The sequence below is a fragment of the Neophocaena asiaeorientalis genome, unplaced genomic scaffold (assembly GCF_003031525.2).
Source record: "Neophocaena asiaeorientalis asiaeorientalis breed wild unplaced genomic scaffold, Neophocaena_asiaeorientalis_V1.1 scaffold378, whole genome shotgun sequence".
Lineage (NCBI taxonomy): Eukaryota > Metazoa > Chordata > Mammalia > Artiodactyla > Phocoenidae > Neophocaena > Neophocaena asiaeorientalis.
The window spans coordinates 327,946-350,940 of NW_020185316.1; the positions used below are offsets into that span (position 1 = coordinate 327,946).

Below are 22,995 nucleotides of genomic sequence, written 5' to 3' on the forward strand. Positions count from 1 at the left end.
TATATTCTTAATTTGCATTCGAAATATACAATCCCATTAAAATAACAAATACACTAAATATATTGCATAAGAGTTGCCAAATACAGAGATAATTTAATTTAAACCTACTATGAAGGTTCGTAATAAAAACAAATTAAGCAAATTGGCCTAGATCATCCTAAAGTATTGCCCTGAGACTACAGCTAGAAAGTAAGCATATTAAACCCAGATTTTAAAAAGCATAACATGAACAGAGAATTTATTGTTCCTTCTTAAACCGCAGGACACCTTTGTCCACCCCTCTGACCCCTTTCCTAAATCACACTTTCCAGGGATTTAGTGTCCATCTCTCTCTATATTGTCTTTCCTCACATAAAGAGAAAACCCTCTAAAATGCCGCCCAGACAAGCAATAATGATATTTCACATTTCCAGCAGGTAGGAAGTACAACTATCAAATAGTTACATAATTTTATGGAACAATAATTAGCAACATTTGGACCAAAATAAAAATTATCTTAATGAACAGTACCCTCCAAAGTAGTTCAGTGAAATCTTAGATGAAACTTTTTGCCATATTCTACCAAGCACGAAACCTTTCACATTGCTCTGAAGACTATGCATTTACTTATTTATTCCATGCTGTTGTGAAAGGACCAATTTAAAGTTAGTGGCTCTATCTAAAAACTCACAAATGCATAATCTAAAGAAATGCCAAAGTAAACTGCATACATCCCCGAAAGTGATCCAAATGAATCTAGCAATATCAAAAATGTAAAGCCTTTCACATGTGAAGTTATTCTCATTTGGCAAAGGATACTAAGAAGATTAAGGCTTTCGTTAAACCATTGAATAGTTTTCCATGGACTCTGTCGCTTTGCACCAAACGTTAGATTTTGGTGTTTATGTTAGTTTGTACTACAGTGAGAGTCAAAATATTACAATTTAATACCATTTAATGAAATTCAAAATTACATCTGATTACCAGCTGGGCAGTAAAAAGAGTTTGCTTTAAAATGTACCAGTTATTATTCACCAGATAATTTCTCTCAATGGCTTGTCTTTACCATTAGAGAGCATGTTTGGCCATAACCCCACACGCTTGCAATTTAACTCTTGGAAAGCCCATCAGGAGCAGGTCCAAGGAAGTCTGGATCACCAAGGCCCTTCTCCTTCCTGGCCACTGAGGCACTTCTGATAATGTGCCAATTGACTTTATGCAATTCCCCACTTACAGAAATTCCATTAGACAATTTTTACCCTGAGATGTTTTGCTGCCACTCAAATGTTAGGGAAAAAATATACACCACACATAAAGGAGGAAGGATAGCTACCATCTACTGAGTGCTTATTACATACCAGGCATGATACTAGTTACTTGACTGGAATTACCATGACCAATTCTTATTAATTGCAACCTAGAAGAAGGTACTATTATTATCCCCATCCTACAAGCAAGGAAATGAAAGCCTACATGCAGGTCTTGAGAGAGTATTCAAACTCAGGTTCTCTAACTCTAGAACCCTGTTCTTAAACCCTTAAGCATGTTGCCTATCTGATAACAATAACAAATGTTTTCCCATAACAAAGACCAATGTTTATTCTACTATAAAGTAGCTTCAGTTTATTCCTACTTATGGTAAAAAAATGAATATGCTTCATAAGTTAACATTCAAGTCAAGTTTACACCCTGAGGAGATGGAGTCAAAGAAATAGTACAAGAGGAAAATATTCTTCAAGGTGCAAAAGTTCAATTATCTTTGTTTATACTAAAGTTAGCCCACAGGCAGAATTACTCTGGCAAAAAAGAAACACAGCATAGCTATCCAACAATTACCTTTTATTTACTGTTATGACTTTCTGGATCTTAAGATGCTGTTTCAAGCCCTTTGCCTTCTGAATGAGAGCTATAGCATATATATCCCATTTATTGCTAGATATATTTTATGCTAAAAGCATGAAGATATGCATGGATAATTTCCCATCATGAACAGCTACATTGAGGAATGGCTATAAAATTTAAGTCCTCTATTTGCCTGAAGAAAGAGAGGTATCTTATTTTCCATTATATCTTACCACTTTACCAATTAAATATTATGGACGATTGTTTAATATTTTAATCTTAATCTGCTCTTCCCCCAAGGCTATAGAGGGAAAAAAAGCTTAACTATTAAGAAAATTCTCACAGTTTTAATAAACTGTACTTTATAATTTACAATGAATTATTATATTATTTAAAATTTCAAATTAGACAATAATCCACTTATATGAACTGTATGTATTTCTAATTCGTTAAGAGATGATATAATAAAAAGACATTATTGAAATGATTGATAATTATTGATATTGTTTGGTAAACAGAACTTAGTTCATTTTTATTTATATAAAAATGTAAAATGTGCTCTTGGTGTTCTAAGAATTACCACCAAGACTTCAAATTTGAGTCTTAAGGGACTTAAGCTCATCACAGAACCTTACTTGCTGAGTTATTGACAAAGATTTTATTTTCAATTTTATATAACCATGTTATACTTTTTATAATTAAAATAAGTTTAAAATAAATTTTTCATACATAAACTCATGATTTTGCCCATAATTTCTATTATGCAACTTTATTCTAAATACTTTGTCTCACTACATGCTTTCTCCAGTCCATTCTCAAAGTTTGTTTACAAATTTAATTCAAGTCAATCTTACTTATTTGTGTGTTATTCATTTCTTTATAAAGCCCTTCACTTTAAATTATGCTAAGTATTGAAAATAGGTTTCATTGGATAGAATCATGAGTTATTCTATCAAAATTAATTTTATTTTCATACTTAGATATATGTTATTGAAACAACATCTCTTTGTCTGTTTGACTTACTTCACTCAGTATGACAATCTCTAGGTCCATGTTGCTGCAAATGGCATTATTTTGTTCTCTTTTAAGGCTGAGTAATATCGCATTGTATATTATATTGCTTATATGTGGAATCTAAAAAAAGGCTACAAATGAACTCATGTACAAAACAGAAATAGAGTCACAGATGTAGAAAATAAACTTATGGTTCCCAGGGGTAAGGGGGAGTAGGGATAAACTGGAAGATTGGGATTGACACATACACACTACTATATATAAAATAGATAACTCATAAGGACCTACTGTATAGCACAGGGAACTCTACTCAATACTCTGTAATGGCCTATATGGGAAAAGAATCCAAAAAGAGTGGATATATGTATATGTATAACTGATTCACTTTGCTGTACAGCAGAAACTAACAACATTGTAAATCAACTATACCCCAATTTAAAAAAAAAAAGAAAGAAAGAAACATCTCTACTACTTTACAGAGCTGGGCCGTAGGGAGGAGCTGGATGTCGCCTGGCTCTTCCACACCATTACTCTTGTCAATGATCAGCCTCCTCCAATATGTTTATGGCGTAGATTGTGGTGATGGTTTCACAGGTGTATACTTATCTCCAAATTGTTTGTATCAAGTTTTATACAGGAAATACAGCTTTTTGTTATCAATCATACCTCAACAAAGTGGTTTTAAAAAAAATATTTAAAAATTAGAGCTTCCCTGGTGGCGCAGTGGTTGAGAGTCCACCTGCCGATGCAGGGGACACGGGTTCGTGCCTCGGTCCGGGAAGAGCCCACATGCCGTGGAGCGGCTGGGCCCGTGAGCCATGGCCACTGAGCTTTCCCATTTGGGCCGCTTTCCCAAATGGGCCGCTTTCCCATTTCCCACCACAGCTATTTAAAACTTCACCACCATACACACACTTCCTATTCCATTTCACACCATCCCCTAGAGCTCCAGCAGGGTTCACTGTCCCTAAGCACATTGCCATAGAGGGTGATCACTCCCAAACTTGGGGTTCAACCAGTAAGGCAGAGGAAAAACAAAAGGTTTTCATGTGGCATATGCCACACAACAACCATAGTGAGACACAAATTAATATCTCACGATAAACTACTACTTATGAGGTAGTACGCAAATTGTGAAAAGACACATTGTTGAGTTTTAAAATAATTTCTTTAATATTTTAATAATGCCAATATTTTATCTTTCTTGTAAAAATAATGTAAATAAATTGATCATTAAATCATAGTATTACCTAGCTTAGATAAAATTTTGTAGGGCCTTAAAATACATTGGACATTTAATAGAGACAAATCACCCTTCATGAAACTAAATATGTTGACTCAAAAATAGCTATTAAAAAAATGATCTATCAAAAGAGCTGGTAAGTGCATCAAGGATATATTTCAACAGAATTTGTTAATGAAATTTATAATCAGTAAAAACATATAATGAAATTATTACTTTTACTGTAATTGTATTCTTCACATTATATAAATTTAGATATATTCAAAGGATCCCTCAATCTTTACCTTTCTACCAGCCTCTTATAAACAGGGAAATACTTTCAATATTAAAACTGCTTACTGCTAGAAATATTAATTCCGAGACACACACTGACAAAATATATTAGCTGACATCATCAAAAAAAATCCATATTCAGATGTTAAATGCACAAAGCTAATCTGGGGGTGGGGGAAAGCATGAATTTCACTTTTAATATCATGTACATTTTAGATTACATTATCAACATAATGAAAAAGTTTGTTCATGGAGTAAAAGGTTTTTAAAAGAATTCATAAATATTACATTACAAAGTGAGTGTCAACCACACATTAGTGACATCACAAGTTTCCCTTGAAGTCTACTGCCACACAATATTTAGAAAAATTTGATATTAATTCAGCTTATTTTCTTTTTTCTATATTTAGTTATAAGAAAAATATTTTAAAGAAAACATATATTGAATCTTCTAAAAATGCCTGATTAACTTTAATAGCCTATTACTACTTTTGGAAGTAAACACTTCTAAGATAAATGAGCTCTGTTTCAAAAGTAGTTAATAATTAATTGTTTCTTTCTTTCCATAGATTACTAATGCTATCAACATTAACATTTGAAAATATAAAACAGACTCAATTTAAATACTAGGGAAAAAAAGATTATATACCTTGCCTACACTTTATAAAAGGTCACTGTATTTTGCATGAATGTGGGATTTAGGAAATTCATTGTTTCTAAAATATCTAATAGACAATAGGTTGATCAACAAGTACTAAGTTTAGAGAGTAGTATGGTGCTTAGCAGGGGCTGGAGGGCAGAGAAATGACCCTGGTCAAAGAATACAAACTTCTAGTTACAAAATGATTACGTTCTGGGGATATAATGAACCTCACTGTGATTACAGTTAACAGTACTATAGTATATACTTGAAAGTTGCTGAAAGAGTAGATCTTAAATGTTCTTGCTGCAAAAAAGAACTGGTAATTATGTGACTTGATGGAGGTGTCAGCTAACACCACAGTGGTACCCATGTTGCAATACGTAAGAGTATCCAATCAATGGGTTGTACGTCTTACATTTACACAATATCAATTATATCTCAATAAAGCTGGGGAAATTTTTAACATAAAAAGATAAAAGCTTTTTTAACCTAAAAGTATTTCTTTTAACTGCACCCTCAGAGCCACATGACAGTTGCTATTTCCATGCTCATATAATAAATGTAAGGAACCAGAAGATCCCCTCATCTCACCATCTGAGAAGAGCAGAGTACCACACAAGGAAGTGGGAGACACGAGGGCCAGAGAGAATGATGTGAGGATGGTAGTTCCAAGGACTGATGGTGGAGGGTGGGCTAGAAAACACTTGCAAACACAGGAATCCGTGTTCAATTTGAAATTATTTGTGATTTTTAGATTTCATCTTCCTTTATCACCATCATCTCATAAAATTTATTTTATACATACAACTTAGGTTAATGTGTGTACATGTATGTGTGTGTCTATGGAGTGGTAATTAAGAAAAAAATGTTCATATGAAATTAATATGATAGAAAAGAGACACAAAAGCAAATGAAAGAAAGCAGGGAAGCAGAGGCAGTAGTAACCATGAAACTGCAGACTGTGGAAATGTGCAGAAAACTTCTGGAGAGCTTGAATTGCCATAGAATATGGAAAGAAATTTGAATTATTTTAGCTAAAACTTTAAGACGTGGCAATATCTGTACCTAGAAGAAAATTTTTAATACATACAGAAACACAACATGGTACATATCTCCTAAGTGTGTATACAGATTCACAAGACATATTCATAAGAGAAAATAAAGAACACGCAAAATAAAGAAGTATTTTTGGAAAGACATTCAGACACCCCAGTAATTAGGAAACTGCACGTTTCGAAAACAAGATACCATTTCACATCTATCAGTTCATCAAATTTTATTTTAAAACTCTATTTTAATTAAAAAATACTTTTAGAATTTTTTTTAAATTCTGACAATAATTTCAGAATTATTGGGAAGTGTTGGGAAGGATGTGGAATAAGGACAAAGCACACCAACTGCTTGTGCGAGTTTAAATAGGTTCAGCTCCTTAGAAGAGTAATTCTGCAAAATATCTGGTCAAGTTGACGAGGTCACAGCCTATAAGCCACAATTTCACTTCTACATATAAACCCTAGAGAAACACATGCCCTCGGAGACATGAACAAGAATGTTTGTTGCAGCACTACAAGTGCAAATATAAGTTGGGAATTATTAAAATGTCCATCACAGGGAGGGTAAATAAACGCCACATATCTATAAAAAGAAATTGTATAAATCAATTCACACAGATGAATCAGAGATAGGGGGACAGATAAATCTCAAAAACATAGCTAGTTGTAACCTCCCACATGTCCTGGCCTTTACTCAATACATAGTTACCTTTTAAGAATCATCCCTTGTGATCCCTCACATAAAAGTAAGATTAAACTAATATGAAGATGACAAAATGATAAAGACCCTGATGAAATGCCAACTCACCTTCTAGGCAATAAATACACAGTTCTCACATTGAAAAGATTTAACTGAAAATGGGCTTCCCTGGTGGCGCAGTGGTTGAGAATCTGCCTGCTAATACAGGGGACACGGGTTCAAGCCCTGGTCTGGAAGGATCCCACATGCCGTGGAGCAACTGGGCCCGTGAGCCACAACTACTGAGCCTGCGCGTCTGGAGCCTGCGCTCCACGACAAGAGAGGCCGCGATAGTGAGAGGCCCGCGCACCGCAATGAAGAGTGGCCCCCGCTCGCCACAACTAGAGAAAGCCCTCACACAGAAACGAAGACCCAACACAGCAAAAATAAATTAATTAATTAATTTAAAAGAAAAAAAAAGAAATAGAAAAGCCTGATTGTGCCAAAATAATTAAGAGAAAGGTACAACTTTAAAAAAAAAAGACTTAACTGAAAATATATTTAATATAAAATCAAGAAAGAATTGTTTAGCCTACCATAAGCAGGTTATTGTGCTTTCTAGGTAAGATTATCATAGCAATAGGTGATATTATCATAAACTATCATCAGTCAGAATTAAAACAACTGAAAGTTTACTTCCTAAAACTTAAAAAAGAAATATGGCAAAGTAACATCTTAGTTCTACACTTCAATGTGTAGTTGTACGCTTTTCAATTTTTTTGCTTCATGCAAAGCAAGCTTTATTTCCAGCTGAAGAGTAATTTAAGCTCTGGAATTTTCATCTAGAATATATTAAAATTAGTCATTTTCATAATTAATAGCAGCTTGCTGACACAGATTCAAAAGAAAAAATTTTTAACATTTCAGAGATACAGGACAGTTGGATAAAGACCAATTGCACTGGTGGCTGCTGTGTGAGATAACACACTAAACCACGCGCTGCTTCAAACCAAGGGGAAAATGCAATCACATTCAGAATACACCACCGACAGAAACATTATAACGTGCTCCTTCCTGGTTACTGGGAGCCGGGGGTGGGAGGGGTACGCCATGAAGCTTGTGGGATCTTGAACCCAGGCCCTCGGCAGTGAAAGTGCTGAGTCCTAACCACTGGACGGCCAGGGACTTCCCTCCTTCCTAGCTTATAAAATCAGTAAACAAATGTTGGCATATCAGAAGCCTGAAGGAGCCAATAAAAGTAAAATAGCTTGAAAATTTGGGCAAGGTACCATCTAAGCACCTGGCGGTGCCGGCACTTAGTAGGTACTCAACAGAGATATGAAATGCATGAAGGGAAGGGAAGGATGAAGGGGGAGAGGGAGAGCAGAACTCTTTCATTTTATTTCAGAACCAGCTTCCTGCTAAGAATCATTCTTCCATTCATTCATTTATCCATGTATTCATGCAGTTCAGTTAATTACATTTACTGCGTATCTGTTCTAGGTCTAGAGAAAGGGAAAAGCCAACACGTCTCCTCAACACTGCCAGTCTAAGGCTACCTGTTCTCTTACCCTTGGGCCTTTGATCAGGTAATTCTCAGTGTTAGAAATAACACTGTTCCTTTATCCTTGCACATAATGCTCTTCCAAGGAATAATTTTAAATATTGTTCACCTCTGTAAAGCATAACAAAAGTGAACAAAATAAGATTAATGTACTCCAGGCTTACTATTGTAACATTTATATAAATCTACTCATCTCATACATTAAGATATTCAAATATGCACTACATCCTTGTGCCTTCGACTATATGTATGTGGATATGTACATACATTTTACACCGGTTTTACAGTAGCTGTACACTAGCTATACACTTCACAGCAGGTAATATCTGTTAGTGTAAAAGACGACAATACTTTAATTACATTCACATTCTCACTCTTAATTTACCTGCTTTTTAAACAAAGATATTTAATTTTGAACACATTCCTATATTTCATTAAAAATAGGAATGTAATTTTTATTAAAGTCCTAAATCTAACATTTCAACCCAAGAGGACAAGCTTACCAATCTTTCAAGTACTTTTAATCAAGAATGAACATTTAATTAGCCCAGAGAATGAAATCGTCAACAAAAATATTAACTCCTTCTTGTTCTAGATATCGTTCATCACTGAGTCTTTTGTGATAATGCACTTTTTAAATGCCACATAAAAAACTGGAAACTTCCAGAATAAAGACTTAGTATATACCATATATTTTAGAAATATGTGAGCTATTTGAAGATGAGAGAAATGGGAAGGAAAAGATCTCTAAGGAAAGATAAAACTTCTTAACCTTATCTTTATAACGTTTAAACAAAAGATAAGCTTCTGTATTCTCCCAAATATTCCTGCAGTTTATTTTTGAAAATTATCCTGAAAATTTTGTACAGTTTTAAATTAAACAAAAACTAAGCCCTATTCTCTTATTTAAACAGAGATTTTAAAACTGACAAATTTGAAAGCTGGGTAAGAGTTGCTTTTTTTACAGTGGTTGACACATCCTCTGTCAACCTCCTTTATTTCCTCATGAGTCACACCAAACTTTAGTGTATAAATAAATAAAACATTTATAAAAAATATTTGCAAAATGTGTTTTTCTTTTTTAAAGTATGATCTCTATTTTTATTTATTTTTTATACAACAGGTTCTTATTAGTTATCTATTTTATACATATTAGTGTATACATGTCAATCCCAATCTCCCAATTCATCCCACCACCACCACCCCCTACCCCCCTGCAAAAGGTTTTCAAGGCAGGCAATCCCACACTCATAAAGTGGCTGAAGGGAAACAAACTCTTTCGCATTATTGCAGGCTGCCCGCTTTATTCATGAACGTAATCAAGCCCCTGAAAATGAAGAGCAGTTGTCTGCACTGTGACGAAGCCAGCAGTCTCTGTGCAAACAGCACCACTAATTTATGAAGAGCAACAGACACAGGGATACCCGCTTGCTCCTTTCATCTTATCAAAGGCTGTATGCTACGTGAATGACAACCCACAGGACACACTGAACCCCAGGTCGTACTTATGGGTTCTTCCAAAACCATATCTTTGTTTGCCTGTTTTATTTTCAGGAAACCTATAACAAATACCTTAACTGAAAAAAGTAGAATTATCCCAGTAAGGAGGCTGATTCCAGCCCCAGTGATATTACCTTCCAGGGCTAAATTCCAGAGCTGAATGTGGGCTGTACGTGGAATAACCTTATGTCTTCTGGTACCAGCTGCTGGCACTGTCTCCTCTCTTCGGAGCAATCCCAGCCTCCCTGCCTTCATCTTACAGTCGTGTGGGGTCCGCTACACCCACACACCCAAGTGATCATCCCCACCAGTCATATCCAAAGGTTTACTTCAAAAACATGCTCCCAAGGAACCCCATAAGATCTATGAGAGAAGGGACCAGACTACATCCCAGTCCGAAGTCTTTTATAACCCACAATATGGCTAAAAGGACAGGGTAGTACTGCTGAAGTAGGAAATAGAAGTGAAATATTAAAAAATAAAAAGATCAAAATGTAGCACATCTACTTACATGACTTAAGCAATGAAATGATTTCCTCCATTAAATTGCTCTCAAGCAGACTAAGTCTCCCACTAAAATGTATTAGCTTCTTTCTTCTTAGGAAACACAAAGGCTGATTTGCGTTCAGACATTTTCATTACATAGAAACTGGACAGAGGGCTTTACTTATTGATAAAGTAGCCTGTTCAGTTATGATACAGCAAATGTGATCTCTCAAATGGCTTTTAGCACATATATTTAGCTTGTTTTTATGGAACTAAGCCTAAAGCTACTTATTCTATACATTAAATTAAAAGCAGGTATTCTTCTTGTAAGAGAATTTGTTCCAGTAAAGTTAGTCTTTAGGAAATTTCTTCTAAAGCTGTCTTGCCTTCTCATGATTCTTAAATAAAATTGACAGGTCACAAAGGGAGAACATGACAATTTATTATAACAAATTATATTTAAGAAAGGCCCTTTTTTCACTTTTGTAATTGATACTTAAATACACAGCAAAACTCACCCTATTAAATATAGCAGGTGCAATTTACTAAACAAAAAATAACAAAATTTGCTTAAAAATAAAAAATATTAACTGACACTCCAGTAGAGATAATCTCATGTCCTTATACTACTGATCAGTTGTCGCCAAACTTTTAGCAATATCACCAAAAGTTTTCAGCAGCCTAAACCCATGTTAAAAGTCTAAACATTCCAGGTTTTAGATTTCTCCCAACCTTTTGAATTTAATGTGCTCTATCTTGATCAATTTATCCAACAATATGTGAAAAGGTTTTTAGAGTATACTTGAAGACAGAAGAAAATGTTCAACTACCATTCATTGAGTCCCTATGTGATCGTAACTGCTGGTACTTTCTTTCACCTACATGGTTAACACTGCTCTCCAAAAAGGTAGGTTTGATTTGTCATGATCTTCTTCGGCCATGCCTTCTTACTTGGAGGGATTTAGTTTTGACATTAAAAGATGAGAAATCATAATGAAGCTTTCCTGTTCAAAAATCTTTAATGAGTCTCTCAAACTCAAGTTGATGTTTCAGGTCTTCTTTCACGTGAGTCCAACTTACCTTTTCAAGCATATGGTCCGCAATTCCCATCCACATCTCCCTGTTCTGGTAAGGTTGATTTATTCACTGCCCCCTTTATCTCTAAACTGTATTTTCCATATTGTACACACTATCATTTTCATAAGAAAAAATCATTACATCACTTTCTGTGGGTGGTTAATATCTTCTAGTTCAGTCAGTTCAAGCCACCAAGCTTTGCTTAAAAGGCATATCAATATATTTGCCTCCAACAATTTCACATGAATAAATTCCATAACATAAATAATGTTGTTTTCTAAGACATCTAAAAATATTACTGGATTAAAACATCTTCAAATCTGACATGTCACAATTTCTATAAAAAAATCATCAATTCATCATGAACTACATTTTAATTCAACTTAAGTTTTGTCCTGATTTATTATATTTATTTTATTTAATAAGTATAGTTTTAAAAATTAATCAGCTTTGTGATTTAGTTCTGTATGTAAACAAAGCACAAATTATTTAAATAGATTGACATTAATATACTTATTTAAAAGGAATACTAGCAGAAGTTATATTTTGCATTGAACAAAAGCAATAATTTTGTTTGAAAAGCAGTGTAATCTAAAGATTTTCATTCTAATAATATATAGAATAGCTAATGCTTTATAAAAGGAAAAATAAATTAAGCTATTTTATTGTAGCAATAAGGAATTGTACAGAGGAGATGACTAAAATAAGAAAAAGATCACCTGTTTTCCAATGTGTTTTGTAATTTTATAACCCATTGATTTTATTTCTGAATATATTGTTTGAATTAAGGTTGAGTTCTGGTCGTAGCTGACCCTTAAACACCCAATTAATATTTCCTATTTTACTATTTATCAGACTTGTCTACCCTTCGATATATCACACTGGTGTTCTTAGGAAAATCACATGAAGTACTAGAGGAAAAAATGAGACAAATATGTTTTTAATTATATTTTTGAAAATGAATCTATCATTACCCAGTTAAAAGTGACGAGACTTTGTTTTATAGACAATTTAATAAAATCTAATAATCATGTCTGTTCATACTGAAGTAAAACCATGGGTCAGAGTATTGCAGGATTTGGCAGAACCCCCAGAAAGGCATAAATTTCACTAACATTACAGACTCCCTACTCTAAGTCAATTTATATGCCCCAGAATAACCTCAGAAACAAGCTGTGAAGGTCAGAAAAAGCTAAAACCTCATTTTATACCAGAATAATATGCAAAGACAAAGAAGTAAACCTAGACAAATTTACCAGTATAATAATAACAATAGGTAAATTACATAGCAAGATTTATGTTCAGTTTCAGAAATGATACATTTACCTTGAAAGGCAGCTGTGTTTCGAGATATCAGAAACTTTAATGTAGAGCTGGATGTTTGAAGCACCTGCTGCATATCTTGGCGAGCTGTGATTTGATAACTTTCCTCCATCTTCCTGGTGCAACATGCAGGGTTTTTGGCTATGCAAACCTGAAGATCAGGCCCTGGAATACATAGAATATTTTTCATAATAATTACCTGTTCATTTAACAAACATGACATGTTACGTATCAGACATTAATGATCAGCACTGCACATTACAGGTTCATGTTCTATATGCCCACCAGAAAAATGATACCAGTGGGTTGACACCAGCCTTAGGATACCCTGGATCCCACAGGAAGCTGTGTCAGAAACTGGCCCCATCCACCAGCAGGCAAAAAACACAAACAAAGGAAGGTTAAAAAATATGCTACTAAACAACAAATGGATCACTGAGGGAATCAAAGAAGAAATCAAAAAATACCTAGAGACAAATGACAATAAAAACACCACAATCTAAAATCTATAGGATGCAACGGAAGAAGTTCTAAGAGTGAAGTTTATAGCAATACAAGCTTACTTCAGGAAAAAAAAAAATCTCAAAAGCACAACCAAACCTTATACCTAAAAGAACTAGAAAAATAAGAGCAATGACAACAATAACAACAAAATATTAGTAGAAGGAAAGAAATCATAAAGCAGAAATAAATGAAAGAGAGAATTTGAAAAAACTAAAAAACAGTAGAAAAGATCAATGAAACTAAGAGCTGATTCTTTGAAAAGACAGACAAAATTGATAAACCATTAGCCAGACTCATCAAAAAAGAAAGAGGGCCCAAATTAATAAAATTAGAAATGAAAAAGGAGAAGTTACAACTGACACCACAGACATACAAAGGGTCACAAGAGATTACTACAAATAATTATAGCCCAATAAAATGCGCAAGCTAAAAGAAATGGATACATTTCTAGAAATGCACAATATCCCAAGACTGAACCAGGAAGAAACAGAAAATATAAACAGTCTAACTACCAGTAATGAAAGTGAATCAGTAATAAAGAAAAAAAAAAAAAGTCCAGGACCAGATGGCTTCACAGGTGAATTCTACCAAACATTTAGAGAAGAGTTAATACCTATCTTTCTCAAACTATTCCAAAATATTGCAGAGGAAGGAAGCTTTGGAACTCATTCTACAAACACAGCATCACTCTGATACAAAAACCAGGCAAAGGTATCACAAAAAGAAAATTACAGGGCTTCCCTGGTGGCGCAGTGGTTGAGAGTCTGCCTGCTGATGCAGGGGACACGGGTTATGAATGTTACAGATGAAAATAGATGCAAAAATCCTCAACAAGGTATTAGCAAACCAAATTTTCAATATTATATTAAAAAACTCATACATCATGATCAAGTGTAATTTATCCCAGTGATGAATGGATGGTTCAATATCCCCAATCAGTGTGATAACCACATTAACAAATTGAAGAATAAAAATTATATGATCATCTCAATAGATACAGAAAAAGCTTTTGACAAAATTCAACATCCATTTATGATAAAAACACTCCAGAAAGTGGGCAGAGAGGAAACATATTTCAACATAGTAAAAGCCATATATGACAAACCCAAGCTAACATAATACTCAGTGGTGAGAAACTAAAAGCATTTCTTCTATGATCAGGTACAAGAAAAGGATATCCACTCTTGCCACTTTTATTCAACATAGTGTTGGAACTCCTAGCCACAACAGCAGACAGGAAAAAGAAACAAAAGGAGTCCAAACTGGAAAGGAAGAAGTAAAACTGTCACTGTATGCAAATGACATGATACTATACATAGAAAATCCTCAAGACACCATCAAAAACCTACTAGAGCTCATCAATGAATTCAGTAAATTTGCAGGATACAAAATTAATATACAGAAATCTGTTGCATTTCTATACACTAACAATGAACTATCGGAAAGAGAAATTAAGGAAATAATTTCATTTACAATCACATCCAAAAGAATAAAATATCTAGGAATAAACCTACCTAAGGAGGTAAAAGACCTGTACTCAGAAAACTATAAGACACTGATGAAAGAAATTGAAGACAACATAAACATACAGAAACATATACCATGTTCACTGATTAGGAGAATTAATATTATTAAAATGACCATACTACCCAAGGCTATCTACAGATTCAGTGCAATCCGTATCAAAATACCAAGAGCATTTTTCACAGTTCTAGAACACATAATTTTAAAATTTGTGTGGAAACACAGAAGTCCCTGAATAGCCAAAACAATCTTGAGAAAGAAGAACAGATCTGAAGGAATCATGCTCCCTGATTTCAAACTATACTACAAAGCTACAGTAATCAAAACAGTATCGTACTGGCACAAAAACACATACATATATCAATGGAACAGAATAGAGAGTACAGAAATGAACCCACACTTACATGGGCAATTAATTTATGAAAAGGAGGCAAGAATATACAATGGGGAAAAGACAGCCTCTTCAATAATGGTGTTGGAAAAACTGGACAGCGACACACAAAAGAATCAAACTGGCTACCCTCTCACACCATGCACAAAAATAAATTCCAAATGGGTTAAATACCTAAATATACGGCCCAAAACCATAAAGTTTCTAGAAGAAAACATAGACGGTAAGCTCTTTGATATCTATCTTAGAAATATTTTGTTGGGTATGTCTCCTCAGGCAAGGGAAACAAAAACAAAATAAATAAATGAGCCTATGCCAAATTGAAAAGCTTCTGCACAGCAGAGGAAACTACCGACAAAGTGAAAAGGCCACCCACTGAACGGGAGAAGATATTTGTAACTGATATATCCAATAGGGGTTAATATCTAAAATCTTCAAAGAACCCATACAACTCAATATCAAAAAAACTAACAATGCAGTTAAAAAGTAGACAGAGGTTCTGAATAGACATTTTTATGAAGAAGACATACAGATGGTCAACAGACACATGAAAAGATGCTCAAGATCACTAATCGTCAGGGAAATGGAAATTAAAACCATAATGAGATATCACCTCACATTGTCCAAGTGGCTATTATCAAAAAGACAGCAAATAACAAGTGTTATCAAGGATGTGGAAAAAAAGAGGACCTTTGTGCATTGTTGATGAGAATGTAAATTGGTGTAGCTGCTATGGAAAACAGCATGGAAATTCCTCAAAAAATGAAAAATAGAACTACTATATAATCCAACAATTCCATCCCTGGGTATTTATTTGAAGAAAACAAAAAACATTAATTTGAAAAGATACATGCACCCCTATACTCACTGCAGCATTATTTACAATAGCTAAGATATGGAGGCAACATAAGTGCCCATCAATAAATGAATGGATAAATAATGTAATATATATATCACATGTGAGATAGATATATCACATGTGATATATACATAAAGTTAGTCATGAAAAAGAATAAAATCTTGCCATTTGTGACAACATGAATGGAACTAGAGAGTATTATGCTAGGTGAAATAGGTCAAACAGTAAAAGACAAATAGTGTACGATTCCACTTACATGTGGAATCTAAAAACCAAAACAAATGAACAAACAAAACAGAAACAGAGTCATAAATACAGAAAACAAACAGGTGGTTGCCAGAGGGGAGGGGAATAGGGAGAGAAAGAAATAGGTGAGGGAGATTAAGAGGTACAAACTTCCAGTTGTAAAATAAATGAGACACAGTGTGGGGAATATAGTCAATGACTACATAATATCTTTGTATGGTGACATATTGTAACTAGACTTATGGCAATTATTTTGAAATGTATTGAAATATCAAATCATTATGCTGTGTAACAGGAACTAACAGAGTTGTACACCAATTGTACTTCAAAAACAAACAAACTCATATAAAAAGAGATCAGATATGTACAGGGAGTTGGAAAAGGGGCAACTGGACGAAGATAGTCAAAAGGTACAAACTCCCAGTTATAAAGATAAGTAAGTACTAGAGATGTAAAGTACAATGTGATAAATATAAGTAACATTGCTGTATGTTATATATGAAAGTTAAGAGAGTAAATCCTAAGAGTCTCACCACAAGGAAAAACTTTTTTCTATTTCTTTGATTTTGTATCTACAAGAGAGGAGAGATGTTCAGTAAACTTATTGTGATAACCATTTCATGATGTATGCAAGTAAAATCATTATGCTGTATACCTTAAACTTATACAGTGTTGTACGTCAATTGTATCTCAATAAAACTGGAAGAAAAAAAAACTACAATGCGATACCACCTCACACCCATTAGAATGACTACTATGAAAAATACAGATAATAACAAGTGTTAGCGAGGATGTGGAGTTATTAGAACACTTGTGTACTGCTGGTTGGAATGAGAAATGGTAAAACCACTGTGGAAAACAATATGGCAGTTACTCAATAACCCAAAAGTAGCATTACCATAAGATCCAGCAATTCTACTTCTGTATACATACCCAAAAGAATTGAAAACAGTCTTGAAGAGATATTTGTACACCATATTCGCAGCATATTATTCACAATAGCTAAAACATGGAAGCAGCCCAAGTGTCCATGGATTGATGAATGGTAAGCAAAATATGGCATATACATACACTGGAATATTATTCAATCTTAAAAAGGAAGGAAATTCTGACTTATGCTACAGCATGGATGAACCTTGAGGACATTACACTAGGTGAAATATGCCAGTCACAAAAACACAAATATAACTCCACTCATATGAGGTTCTTAGGATCACCAAAATCATAGAGACAGAAAGTAGAATGGTGGTTAGCTGGGGCAGGGCAGAGGCGGGAGACTGGGGAGTTACTGTTTAATGGGGACAGTTTCAGTTTTGCAAGATGTAAAGAGTTCTGGAGGTAGATGGTGGCAGTGGTTTGTGTAACATAAACGTAATTAGTACCACCGAACTGTGCACTTATAAAGTGGTTAAGATGGTAAATTTCATATTTTACTGCAATAAAAAAAATTAGAAACAAATCTTGCTAATATGATTAACAACTCTTATCCTAGACAGGAGCCCAGGGCAAGCCCCGTTATCCATAGCAGGTACGCTAGAGAACAGAGAAAAAGGTATGCAGAGTGGAATAGTGCCTAAAGAGGACAACCCTGAGGGTGCATCGTGGGGTGAGCTTCAGGGCATCCCAAGCCTACCCAGGTTTCAGGACAATTGTATTTACATGGCCCAATATAATACAGTTATGCCCTTATTTTACGGTAGGAGTAACGGTTATGGTCTTTGATCTCTGCAGAGTTTCACAGCTTCCACATTAGCTCTTCACTGAACAACCATAGATCAGCAAACATAAAATATACAAATGTGCGTGTACGCGCGCGCGCGCGCGCGCGCGCACACACACACACACACACACAAATAGCCACCTTTCAATCTCCTTTTCCACAAAGATTCAGCCTCAGGCTTCAGTTTCTGTAAGTTAGACAAATAAACAGCAGCGTCCTTGAGCACTGCACAAAGGCTCAGACACATAAAATGTGTCACAGTAGGTAACACCTTGGCAATTATTTTTTATTTAGATTGCCTAAAGTTATACAAATGCAAATTCCACTTCAAACAGTAAAACTGACTTAAAGAAAACAAAGCTATCTTCTCAGCTTTCTTCCTAAACCAACCATAGATCAGCAAACATAAAATATGCAAATGTGCGTGTACGCGCGCGCGCGCACACACACACACACACACAAATAGCCACCTTTCAATCTCCTTTTCCACAAAGATTCAGCCTCAGGCTTCAGTTTCTGTAAGTTAGACAAATAAACAGCAGCGTCCTTGAGCACTGCACAAAGGCTCAGACACATAAAATGTGTCACAGTAGGTAACACCTTGGCAATTATTTTTTATTTAGATTGCCTAAAGTTATACAAATGCAAATTCCACTTCAAACAGTAAAACTGACTTAAAGAAAACAAAGCTATCTTCTCAGCTTTCTTCCTAAATGGAAAGACTGAGGAATTAGAGTTCAGAGAAAAACAATGATAGAGACTGCGGAAGAGAACCAATGAATAAATATTAAAAGATATAAACATATTTGCTACAGGAAAGACTGCTAGGGAACAAAAATAATGATAATAGTAACAACAACAACAAAAATAGATCACTGCAAATATCTCTCCAGAATTTAAATACCTAACATCACTTTGTGAGATCACATTCTTTTTCTTTTTTCTTAACTGTTCAATTAAATTTTTTTTTACATCTTTATTGGAGTATAATTGCTTTACAATGGTGTGTTAGTTTCTGCTGTACAACAAAGTGAATCAGTTATACATATACATATGTTTCCATATCTCTTCCCTCTTGGGTCTCCCTCCCTCCCACCCTCCCTATCCCACCCCTCTAGGTGGTCACAAAGCACTGAGATGATCTCCCTGTGCTATGCGGCTGCTTCCCACTAGCTATCTATTTTAAAGATCACATTCTTAAACGTGGCCCAAGAAGGCCCCAAGTTGGACCACTTCTTCCTTCCCTCCTGCTCTAGCCTCATCTCAAGTAACATCAGTCACTGTACTCTTCCCTTCACACACCAGCCTTCTTTTATTTCCTCATATTCACCAAGTGCCCTCTTTGCACAGAGCCATTCTGCATGCTCTTCCCTCTGTCTTAGACAGTCTTGCGGCAAACACACACCTTCCCTGACTTCATTCCCATCTATTTTTCTTTAGGTCTTAATTATGTCTTCCCACAGGAACTTTCCTTAACCCCACCGACAGCTCCAGTCCCTACTCTATGCCTTTGGACTGCCCCTCATTCCTCTTCATTGCACTTATCATCATAAGAAAGCAAAGCCAAATGGACCCCAAACAGATACTACATGGTAACAAGATATATTTTTAAAATATTTCAAAGCCTGGCTTCAAAGAACATGGCATAACTGAGGATGCTTATGAAACAACAAGAGTACGCAACCCAAGCTCAGGAGCAGCAGTCGTGTTTCTGATCAGTAAAACCAAACTCTGCGAGAATGAAAGTGCTAAAAACAAAATGAAATTAAAAATAAAACAGCAGGCTCCTTGCTGAGGGGCCCTCGACCAGAATTGTGTGGGCTTTTCTTAATTGCCTACCCAGAAGCAGCAGTACTGGTTACTACGTTTTCCTTTCTGTCCCTGTTAACAGCCATCTACCTGCTTGTGTACTTTTGTTAATATGTTAAAACAGGAAAATTGGGAGGCATTCTGGAAAGATGGTGAAAGTGGCAGCATAGTTTTCACGATCTCCAAATCCCCACATGGACCAGACAGAACAACTTGAAACCAATTCCAAAAAATACAACAAAACTGGGTGACGTAATATCCCCACAACCTTCAAAATATATGTGGAGTGGGGAAAAAACAGCAACAGCCACAGATCTTCACAGTATCAGGGTCTGGGCAGAAGAGAGAAAAATGCAAGAGAGGGATAATGTCTGAAGGACCTAAGGACAGATGAAGCCCCAAAGAGCCAATCAGAATTCACAAGAAAGCACAGTGGACCAATCTGTGAACAGCAGCTGAAATGGAGAGTTTTGCCCTCTCAATCACTGGATGTGTGCAAAGAAGCCAAGATTAAAATGAATGAATTAGCAGGAGCAATCCAGACCCCTATGAACTCTCCAAAGAGATCCAGCAGGCTCCTTTCCAAGGAAGAACCCCACGCAGAAGAGAAACATCTGGAAGCGGAATGAAAATTCAACAGAAGAAGGAGTTAAGAGACGTACACAGAGAAGGTCCAGACCAAAGTGGGAAGGGAAATAAATCCAGGAAATTTCAGAAAACAAGCAGCCATACTTTTAAACGCTACATAAAACCAACAGAAGAAGAAACTCTGTAAAGTCACAAAAACTATTCTGAAGTCTATTTCAACCTAAATTTCCAAGGAAAAACACCAACTTCGTGTGAACTGAACATCAAAAAATATTGAGGTCAAATCTCACACAGAGTTATTACGATAAAAAAGGGGGAAAGGAACAGAATAACATCCCTACAGACAAAGAAATCATGCCAGAAAGACATGCCCTCCCCCACAAAAAATTAAAAATTCAACCATGCTATTTCAAAGCAAGCTAAAAGATGACATAAAACATGAAAGAACAGCACAAATCAGAGTTTTTAAAATTCAGATATGAGGTGACAGTACTCAGGAAAGAATTAAAGATGAACGAAAAACATTCTGAAGAGAAGACTAAACTAGAAGAAACACAGGAGCCAATCACACAAAGGTAATACCTTAAGAGAAGCAGAGGGTGGAAAATAAGGAATTGTGAAAAACCAAAAAATACGAAAGGATTTGAAAGACAGTGACAAAAAATATTGTTTATTATGTAAACCCCTGAAGAAGAAAACAGGACAAATACTAAAACCTGTATTTTATTCTATGCTGTAACTGTTGTGAGGGTGAAATGGGATAAAACAAATAAGTAATTATGGACTATTCAAATTCTGTTCTCTAATTCTATCCTGTATCCTTGAAAATCAGGATTTTTTTAGTGAAGAAGAAAAGAATACAGACATAATAAAGAAGAGGTTAAGTAAAACTCTGCAAAATAGATAGCTAGTGGGAAGAAGCCGCATGGCACAGGGAGATCAGCTCAGTGCTTTGTGACCACCTAGAAAGGGTGGGATAGGGAGGGTGGGAGGGAGACGCAAGACGGAGGGGGTATGGGGATATATGTACACGTATAGCTGATTCACTTTGTTATAAAGCAGAAACTAACACGCCATTGTAAAGCAATTATACTCCAATAAAAATGTTTTTAAAAAACCCATAAAGATATCAAAAAAAACTCTGCAAACTTGACTTAAAGTAGCAATATGAATGCACGAAGAAATTTACCTTTAAAAATATATGTTTCCAAAAAATATATATATATATATATTTCCTAGTTTCACTGAAAAGGCCTAGGAACAATGAATAACTGAGTGGCAAACGGTCCCCCTTGTGCCCAGATTATAATCTTGAAATACCAATACTCTCAAAAAGAAGTCAGTGCTTCTCTAAGAAATGCCTCCCTCTAGGTCTGGGGCAGGAAAGAGATAAATAAGATGACAGACTAGCTAAGCATCTTGTCCACCAGATAGCCAAGAAGCTAGGGTCAAATAACCCTAGTGATTTGTTAATAGACTTGCTAGTAGATAGCAAATAGCTACCAGGGTCATATCAAAACGGACTCAGGAATCATATTAGTCTGCCAGGGCTGCCATTACAGAAGACCACAGACTGGCGGCTTACACAACAGAAATGTATTTTATCACAGTTCTGGAGGCTGGAAGTGCAAGACCAAGGTGCTGGCAGGTTTGGTTTCTTTTGAGGCCTCTCAAATCCTTGGCTTACAGATGGCACCTTCTCTGTGTGTCCTCACGTGGCCTGCTCTTTGTACATGTGCTCTCCCCATGTCTTTGTTCTTATAAGGACACCGGTAATGTTGGATTAGGACCCATCCTTATGACCTCATTTAACCTTAATTACCTCCCATCTCCTAAGTCATATTAGGGGCTAGGGCTTCAACTTAGGAATTTGGGGAACACAGTTTAGCCCATAGCAGAAGCCATCTTCAGCTATCATACTAAGGGAAGTAAGTCAGAAAGAGAAAGACAAATACCATACGATATCACTTATATGTAGAATCGAAAATATGACACAACTGAACCTATCTATGAAACAGAAACAGAATCATGGACATAGAGGACAGACTGGTGGTTGCCAAGGGGGGAGGGGGTTGGGGGAGGGATGCAGTGGGAGGCTGGGGTCAGCAGATGTAAGCTTTTATATATAGAATGGATAAACAACAAGGTCCTACTATACTGCACAGAGAACTATATTCGATAGCCTATGATAAACCATAATGGATATTTTTTAAAGATTTTATATATATATATATATATATATGTAACTGAATCACTTTTCTGTACAGCAGAAATTAACACAACATTGTAAATCAACTGTACTTCAATAAAAAATATTAAAACTGAAAAAAAAGTCAACTTCAAAACGTTTTTGCTGGCTAAACATGGGACAATTTAAGCATCCCTAATAATAATTGCAATGGATTACAACCAATCAAATAAGCTTAAATCCAAGGGTTTTCTGTATCCATGCTTTCTCTTACAAAAAAAAAAAAGACAACTTTTAAAATAGTACCACTGATTGATAATATACATTCTCTTTTTATTTCAAACATTTACCTCTCCCCTAGCCAACCTGCAGGATTTTTATGTTTGTAACACGTATCAGCTTTGTTGATGGCTGACATAGGAAAGGGCCTTGGTGTCAAGACATTGACATCAAGATATACTTTAAGTTCCCCAGAATGGATGCTACATGTC

At 35.4% G+C, this 22,995-nt stretch overlaps 1 protein-coding gene across 1 annotated transcript in view; it reads right to left on the reverse strand.

Annotated features, from left to right (window-relative positions):
• LOC112392102 (glypican-5) overlaps positions 1-22,995 on the reverse strand; it is a gene marked incomplete at its 3' end in the record, with an annotated part of 291,946 nt that overhangs the window by 239,854 nt on the left and 29,097 nt on the right. Inside the window, exon 2 of the mRNA XM_024733626.1 lies at positions 12,679-12,840. Within this exon, the coding sequence (XP_024589394.1) occupies positions 12,679-12,840 (162 nt within the window). The remainder of the gene's footprint in view (positions 1-12,678; positions 12,841-22,995) is intronic.